General features: G+C 47.3%; 1 protein-coding gene across 2 annotated transcripts; it reads left to right on the top strand.

Moving 5' to 3' along the window:
- Nucleotides 1–274: 274 nt before the first annotated feature.
- LOC132571201 (zinc finger protein 501-like) lies at nt 275–7,608 on the top strand. Of its 2 annotated transcripts, none has more exons than XM_060237905.1 (2): nt 275–463; nt 6,478–7,608. In XM_060237905.1, exons 1-2 carry the CDS (start codon nt 457–459, stop codon nt 7,518–7,520), a joined length of 1,050 nt encoding a protein of 349 aa, XP_060093888.1. In that variant the 5' UTR covers nt 275–456; the 3' UTR covers nt 7,521–7,608. The 2 variants fall into 2 exon arrangements, with proteins under 2 accessions (XP_060093888.1, XP_060093887.1); XM_060237904.1 differs by lacking the exon at nt 275–463 and adding an exon at nt 6,251–6,359.
- The last annotated feature ends 1,166 nt before the right edge of the window (nt 7,609–8,774 follow it).

The following is an 8,774-nucleotide window of genomic DNA, read 5'->3' as shown; positions in this document are numbered from 1 at the left end:
GATGGGCGCTCTAAGTTTACCCGTATGGAAAGTCTCAGTTTCCCACAGAACGCCACACTGGCCATTTTTTCTAAGGAGGGAGGGAATCTTTTTGAGAATGAGTGCCTCGGTGTTGATTTCCCATTTTATTGCTTTCTCTGGATGTTAAAATGCGTGGGGGGGGGGGGGGTTGTACCCTCCTAAACGATTCCCAGCACAGGAGGGACTGATTAGCGCACATTACTTATTCCGGAGCTAGACCTGCCAATATAAACGAGCCGGGCTCTGATGTCCCGGCTGGCGCGGGTTGGTTTTCATCTCAGTTGGGAGGTAATCGCGATTCGCCCTATAGGGTTAAACTGACAGAGTGGCCATCCTAGAGAGGCCAATAAGGAGAGGAAAGGAAGTTGTTTAAGCTACTTCCTGGCCCGCCCAGCACCGTGGGAAAGTGGGCCTTGTATTTCCCACGGAGTCAGGATGAGCGGTGAGTGCTGTGCGGGAAAGTGTAGATGACACAGAGCTGGTGAAATTGCATCTAGGCTTTAAGGAGGGGAGCCAATATAGGACTGGTTGTACCTCAATAAAAGTGTCCCTGCATATAGGAAACCAAACATTTCAGGCTAGACTATAAATCCTTTGCAGTGGTGTCTGTGTTAGTGTTCTGCATGCGGGGAATCGGCTTGCAGGGAGGCGCGTTGATTTCCGTGAATCCAGATTTGCACCTGAAACGGTACATCCCAGATAAGGTTCTGGTGGGTAGCCGTGTTGGACTGAAGCGATACAGGTGCCACTGGACTCAAACTTTTCTATCCCGGTTAAGGGTTTGCCACCTCCTCTGTCGTTGGCGAGCCTTGCTGGACACCGCATCAGACTGTGAGCGAGTGGATTAAATGGGACAGGGGTGTGAATTAGGGTTGCCAAATCCAATTCAAGAAATATCTGCGGACTTTGGGGGTGGGGCCAGGAGCAAGGTTGTGACAAGCATAATTGAACTCCAAAGGGAGTTCTGGCCATCACATTTAAAAGGACAGCACACCTTTTAAATGCCTTCCCTCCACTGGAGATAATGAAGGAGAGGGGCACCTTCTCTTGGGCTCATAAAATTGGACCTCCTGGTCCAATCCTTTTGAAACTTGGAGGATATTTTGGGGAGAGGCACTGGACGCTATGCTGCAAATATGGTGCCTCTTCCTCAAAAAACAGCCTCCACTCAGAGCCCCCGATACTTGCAGATCAAGTCTCCATTATACCCTGTGGGAATCGGTTTCCATAGGGAATAATGGAGTGCCCAGCAGAAATTTCCCTCCCTGCCCCTGCTTACTGATGACCCTGAAGTGGGGGGGAGGGCCTCCAAACCGGGGGACCCCCTGCCTGGGGAATGGCAACCCTATGTGTGGTTCAAAGGCAGAGCACTCACCTTGTATACAGGACACTCCATGTTTAATCTCCTGGGTCTCAAGTTAAAAAGGTCAGGTAGCAGGTGATATGAAAGACCTCTGCCTGAAATCACAGAGAGCCATGCTCAGTTTGAGTAGACAAAACTGACCTCGAGAGACCAAAGATTTGAGTTGGTATAAAGCAGCTGAGAGTGCCTGAAGTCTCCCCCAATGAAAATCTCCCTGTGAGTAAAGAGCTAACTCATAAGGGAGAAGGGTATTAGAGCTGCCTATTCCCTGCTGTTCTAGCATCCTGCTTGCAGGGAAGCTGCTATTTTTTCTACATGGGGGACATTTTAAAAACATTGGCACCCATGTTCCCTCTAAGCTGCGGAGTCTTGTGAGCAAAAATTCTACTTTGTGAGCTAGTGGCTTTATAGTTGCAAGCTACAGGGTCAAGAGCTTGGGGGTTCTTCTGGAGCCTTCATTATCAATGGAGGCACAGATATCGGCCACTGCCAAGTCCGCATTCTTTCACCTTCGACAGGCGAAGCAGTTGGCCCCCTTCCTGGAGCGCCGGGACCTAGCAACGGTGATCCATGCTACGGTCACCTCGAGACTGGACTACTGTAACGGCCTCTACATGGGGCTGCCCTTGTGCCAAACTCGGCGGCTGCAGCTGGTGCAGAACGCGGCGGCTAGGCTGCTGTTGGGGCTCCCAAGATGGGAGCACATACAGCCGGGTCTACGCGGACTGCACTGGCTGCCAGTGGTGTACCGAGTCCGTTACAAAGTGCTGGTTATCACCTTTAAAGCCCTATATGGCCGAGGACCTGCCTACTTGAGGGACCGTCTCTCCCCATATGAACCCCAGAGAGCACTGAGGTCAGCTGGAAAGAACCAGCTGAATATCCCTGGGCCAAGGGAGGCCAGATTGAAGACCACCCGGGATTGGGCCTTCTCCATTGCAGCCCCACTGCTGTGGAATCAACTCCCGGAGGAGGTACGGGCCCTGCAATGTTTAGACCAATTCCGCAGGGCCTGTAAGACCTACCTCTTCAAAATAGCCTTCACCTAATACCGAGTCAAGAAAGTCTCGCTGGACGTGTTTTAGCCACTGAATTTTATTAAAGACCTAAGTTATAGCACCACAATGTTAATTTTAATGTAAGTTGTTAATGATTTAATGATGATTTTATAATTGTAACTGTAATTACTATGTATGGTTTTATTGTATTTTTATATTCGTATGCTGTGAGCCGCCCTGAGCCTGCCCTGGCGGGGAGGGCAGGATACAAATAAAAAGTATTATTATTATTATATTACAGCATAAATTAGTTTGCTTTGGAGCCATTTTTCCTGAGCTAAGACAAAAATGCGTGAGCTGGAGGCTAAAAAGAACTGTGAGCTAGCTCACACTCACTCAGACTAGAAGGAACACTGATTGGCACTACCCATTTCATTGAGCTGGTCCTATCCTATTTCTCTGCTGCATGTATAACCCAGACTTAAGAACTAGACAGGAGCTGCCATGGAAGGTTAGTAAAAACTCCAGTCTCAAATGCGGGGGGGGGGGGGGGGTGGGAATCTTCATTTTTGCTGTATCTAGACAGCTAGTTTCATGCCTGGTCAGTTAAAGATTTGGTGTACAAAACCAAATGTCTGTTGGTTGTTATGCTATGTACCCAAAAAAGGGGAAGCTCTTTCAGTGAATTGGACTGGGCCTCAACTTATGATAGAAAAGTCCTTTGCATACAGGAAGTCACAGTTCAGGTCTCTGGCACCCCCAGTGCAAAGAGAGACAGCATGGTGTTGTAGTTAAGAGAGTCATACTAGTATCTGGGAGATCCAGGTTAGAATCTCCATTTGTGCCAAGGACGCTTGCTGGGGGACATTGGGCTAAGTGACACTATCAAAGATTTCAGGTTTTCACGGCTGGTAACATCATTAGGGTTTGTAGAATCTTTCGGGCTCAAGTGCCGTGTTCTACTGGAGAAAGTTTTCCTTCCAGACGTTTCGTTCTCAGCTGCGGAGAACATCCTCAGTGGCGTTGCAGCCGGAGCAGGCGCTCTGACCTTCTTGGCTGCTGTGCATTGAGATTGTTCTGAGGATGTTCTCCGCAGCTGAGAACGAAACGTCTGGAAGGAAAACTTTCTCCAGTAGAACACGGCACTTGAGCCGAAAGATTCTACAAACACTAAGTGACACTTCAACCCAAACCAGGGGTGGCCAAACTTGCTTAACATAAGAGCCGCATAGAATAAACGTCAGATGTTTGAGAGCTTCAGGACATGAGCATCAGGTGTTTGAAGAAAGGAAGGAAAATAGATGGAGGAGGGAGAGGTAAAAAGAAAGCAACTTTAATTGCATTCTGCTGGCTGGCTTGGCAAAGTGATTTAAAGAGAGATGCCTTCTGCATGCCAGCCGATGGGGCGGGGGGCTTTAAGAGCCACACAAAATGTGTGAAAGAGCCACATGTGGCTCCCAAGCTGCAGTTTGGCCACCCCTGGCCTAACCTATCTTGCAGGGTTGCTGAGGGGATGAAACCGAGGAAAGGAGAATGATGTGAACTGCTTTGGGCAAAAGGCAGGGTAAAAAATCAATTAGATCTCTGGTAGCAAGTCTGGGGAAAGATCTTTTTCTGCTCGAGGTATCGAACAGACAACATTAAGGAAGATGGCTTTGATTAAAGCAGTTCTGTATCAGTTTTGATCTGAGTCCTGGCATTGCAACCATAAGGTCCCGGGATCAGTTCCCCAGAAGGAGAATCTCTGGTAGCTGCATTTGGTCTTAACGTTTGATGCAGTGGTTAAGTGCGCGGACTCTTATCTGGGAGAACCGGGTTTGATTCCCCACTCCTCCACTTGCACCTGCTGGAATGGCCTTGGGTCAGCCATAGCTCTCGCAGAGTTGTCCTTGAAAGGGCAGCTTCTGGGAGAGCTCTCTCAGCCCCACCCATCTCACAGGGTGTCTGTTGTGGGGGAAGAAGATAAAGGAGATTGCAAACTGCTCTGAATCTCTGATTCTGCAATTCTTTGTCTTCTTCTTAAGGGGGATTTTTATTGGTAGATCTTAAATCAGATTTGAGTGCTTTGGTCTGAAAATATTTTTTTTAAAAATAAACACCTTAGCCTTAGGGCTCTAGAAAGTGGCTGTGAATCAGAGGAGCTGAGCTGATTTAATTTATAAGGCAGCTTAATGGTTTTGGTGTTTTTCTTTAACTCTCTGCTAAAACCCCAGGAAAGTATCCCACATCATGCTTCCTTTCACGGTGCCCACATCAGGAGCTTGTTTTCTTCTCTTGGCAAATCCCCTACATCTCCACAGCAAAAGATCTTGTCCTTTTTATATTTTAAATCACATGGTCCAAATTAAATTACATTTATCCTTTGGTATTGTCTACTCAGACTGGCAGCAGCTCTCCAGGGTCTTAGGCAGAAGTCTTTCACGTCACTCTCCTGCCAGGTTTGTTAGCTGGAGAAATCAGGGACTGAACCTGTGACCTTCTGCGCGCCAGGCAGATGCTCTGCCTCTGAGCCACGGCCTCTGTGCATACGACATATGAATGCAGGCATCTGTTCTCTGAATCTGTCCTTGCCCACTTCCAGGCCAGTGTGAAAGGGATGGAATCAGGGTTTGTCAAGGCAAGCTAGGATTTGAATTATTGCTTGGGAGCCAAACCCTAGATCCACAAGCTGACCGTGGTTAGAATAAGCCCGGTTTTCCAGTGGATGTCTTTAACAGGTCCTGATCCAGCAGGGCTCTTTGTACATTCTTATGTTCTCTATCAGGTTGCACAGTACAAAACTCCCGTAATTTCGTAGTGATGTGTTGGATGGGTAGCAGTTTGACTAAAAGGTACAGTGAGCCATGTCTTCTTTAAAACAAACAAACAAACAAAAAATCACCCTTGGTTTAGTCACCTTTGCTCCTTTCCCCCCATTTCCCCTTCAGTAGCAATGTAAAATGTCTCTGAAAGTCTGGCGGGGAGGAAACATTCAGATTTTTAAAGCTTCCTGCCCTCCACATTTTTGGAAAATGTATGCTCCCGATGAAAAAATTGGAGAATTTTGGAAAGTCCTTTTAAAAAAAAAGTCTGGTTAGGGTTTCTTCCCCCTTTTTGGAATGTAGTGGAAAACCACCTCTGAATGTCTCTTGCTTTGAAAAACCTAAAGGGTCACCCTAAGTTGACTGCAGCGATGGTGAAAGGAAAAAAAATGTCTTTTAAGCTATCCTACTCACTGAAAATTAGAACAGGAACATTTCAGGGAGCACAAAAAGACTACAAAAATGTTTTCTTTCAGAATGAGTGACGTGTGCCACAAGCAGTGTTCCCTCTAAGCGGAGTTAGCATGAGCTAGCTCGTAGACAGCGCACGCATTTTTGTCTTAGCTCAGGAAGGATAACCCCAGAGCACAATAATTTATGCTCACAACTTGAATACCAATAGCTCACAAAGTAGAATTTTTGCTCACAAGACTCTGTAGCTTAGAGGGAACATTGGTCACAAGTACAGCAGTTTACAGATTTCTGGAGAAGGGGACATTAGAAGAAGAAGACTGCAGATTTATACCCTGCCCTTCTCTCTGAATCAGAGTCTCGGAGTGGCTTACAATCTCAATTATCTTCTTCCACCACAACAGATACCCTATGAGGTGGGTGGGGCTGAGAGAGCTTTCGCAGACGCTGCCCTTTCAAGAACAGCTCTGAGATAGCTATGGCTAACCCATGGCTATTCCAGCAGCTGCAAGTGGAGGAGTAGGGAATCATAACTGGTTCTCCCAAATAAGAGTCCGCACACTTAACCACTACACCAAACTGGCTCTCAAATATCATACGGACCTGGATAGACCACTTAGTCTCAGTCCCTATAAATCGGCTTCTTGCATTCGTCAGGAGCATTTGTGCTGTAGCAGAAGGAACAACAAATCGTTGACACGTCATGGAATTTATTGTGGCATGGATTTTTGTGAGCCGAAAGCCCACTTTGTCAGATGTATGAAGGTCAGTGGCTTCTGCAGTGAAAGGGTATGGTATTAAACCCAGCTCTGTTGTTTGGCATTCAGTTAATTTGGTCTGTTCCTTGGATGTCTTTAAGTATTTCTCTCTTTTACTCCACCAGGTAGCAGGCAGGAGAGTGAGAATCAGGGAAAGCAAACTGGTGCCTTGCCAGAAAGAGCTGTGTGTCAGGAGATGGAAGAAAAGCTGGAAGATCAAGCAGGGGGCATAATGGAGACCTGGAGAAAAGAATCCTTTTCTTTCAAAAAACCTGACTTCCCAGAAATACAAGAAACAATACACATAGGTGAAAATAAAAATACGTGCACAGTGTGTGGGAAAATATTCAGAGACGACTCGAACCTTAAGCGACACCAGAGAACCCACACGGGAGAAAAACCGTACCAGTGTTTGTACTGCGGGAAGAGCTTCAGTCGGAACGCGAACCTTGCTTCCCACCAGAGAATCCACACGGGAGAGAAGCCCTACATGTGCTCGGTTTGTAGCAAGACCTTTGGTGACAAATCCAGCCTGAATCGGCACGAGAGAATCCACTCCGGGGAAAGACCGTACGAGTGCTACGAGTGTGGGAAAAGCTTTGATTTGAGCCAATCGTTGATCAGCCACCAGAGGACCCACACGGGAGAGAAACCGTATAAATGCTCCGAATGTGGGAAAACGTTCAATCGCCGCCAAAACCTCCTTAGCCACCAGAGAATCCACACAGGGGAGAAGCTGTACAAATGCTCCGAATGCGGGAAGAGCTTCAGCAGAAGCCAGAACCTCACGCGACACCAGAGCAGCCACACGGAGGACAAACTGTATGAATGCTACGAGTGCGGGAAAAGCTTCCGTCTGAGCCAGTCCCTGATTAGCCATCAGAAAATCCACACTGGAGAGAAGCCATATATGTGCTCCCACTGCGGGAAAAGCTTCAACCGGAGTCAGAACCTGATCAGCCATCAAAGAGTCCACACAGGAGAGAAACAGTACAAATGCTTAGAATGCGGGAAAAGTTTCAATTGGAGCCCAGACCTCCTCCGCCATCAGAGAATCCACACGGGGGAGCAGCCCTATGACTGCTCAAAATGCGGGGAACGCTTCAATCGGCGCGAGAATCTTATTAGACACATGAGGATACACATGGACAAAACTCTGTTGCATTGAATATTGCCTACTCTGCAGGACCTTTCTCAGCATTAAAGAATCCCCCCCCCACAGAGGGGTGCTGTTAAAAATAAATCAATATACTTTAGCTGTGGTACTAGTTTACATTTTTTCCCATTGCATTTTATTACCCGGTTGTCAGTCTATGACAGGGGGGCCAAACTGTGGCTCTTTAACACATATTGTGTGGCTCTTGAAGCCCCCACCACCCCATTGGCCAGCTTGGAAAAGGCAGTTGTCTCTTTAAATCACTTCTCCAAACCAAATCAACAGGTGGATTGGAAAATGCATTTAAAGTTAAAGTTGCTTTCTTTCTACCTCCCCCCATCTCAGTGGAACAGGCTTCCTCGGGAGGTGATGGGCTCTCCTTCCTTGGAAGTTTTTAAAAAGAGGCTTGATGGCCATCTGACAGCAGTGAAGATCCTGTGGATTTAGGGGGAGGTATTTGTGAGTTTCCTGTATTGTGCAGGGGGTTGGACCCTGGGGGTCCCTTCCAACTCTATGATTCTATGATCTATTTTCCTGCCTTCCTCCCTCCCTCGCTCCCTCCCTTTTCTCAGACCTATGATGTTCATAGGTCTGAGTCAGTTTGGTGTAGTGGTTAAGTGTGCGGACTCTTATCTGGGAGAACCGGGTTTGATTCCCCACTCCTCCCCTTGCAGCTGCTGGGATGGCCGTGGGTCAGCCATAACTATCGCAGGAGTTGTCCTTGAAAGGGCAGCTGCTGTGAGCCCTCTCAGCCCCACCTACCTCACAGGGTGTCTGCAGTGGGGGAGGAAGGTAAAGGAGATTGTGAGCCGCTCTGAGATTTGGAGTGGACGGCAGGATATAAATCCAATTTCTTCCTCCTCCTCCTCATCTTTGTCTTGTGGCTCTTGAATGTCTGCTGTTTATTCTATGTGTCTCTTACATTAAGCAAGTTTGGCCACCCCTGTTCTGTGACATCCATTAGATATTATGGTTCAAAGGAAATCTGTCGTCCTCTGGAGCAGATAGAAAAGCACTTTGAACATTGTTCACGTGGATCAGAGAAGTAATAGACAAAGTCTGAGATGTAATGGTTCCAGTAACAGACAGAAGCCCATACAAAGCAGAACTAGGATCATGGTTCTGTACAGGACTTTTTTGGTAACTAACTTATTTGCATATTAGGCCACACACCCCTGATGCAGCCAATCCTCCAAGAGCTTACAGGGCTCTTAGTACAGGACCTACTGCAAGCTCCAGGAAGATTGGCTACATAGTTTAGTTTAG

This window comes from Heteronotia binoei, chromosome 5, assembly GCF_032191835.1.
Source record: "Heteronotia binoei isolate CCM8104 ecotype False Entrance Well chromosome 5, APGP_CSIRO_Hbin_v1, whole genome shotgun sequence".
NCBI lineage: Eukaryota > Metazoa > Chordata > Lepidosauria > Squamata > Gekkonidae > Heteronotia > Heteronotia binoei.
The sequence above is the reverse complement of the archived record's forward strand: the minus strand, read 5'-3'. Positions and strand labels throughout refer to the sequence as shown.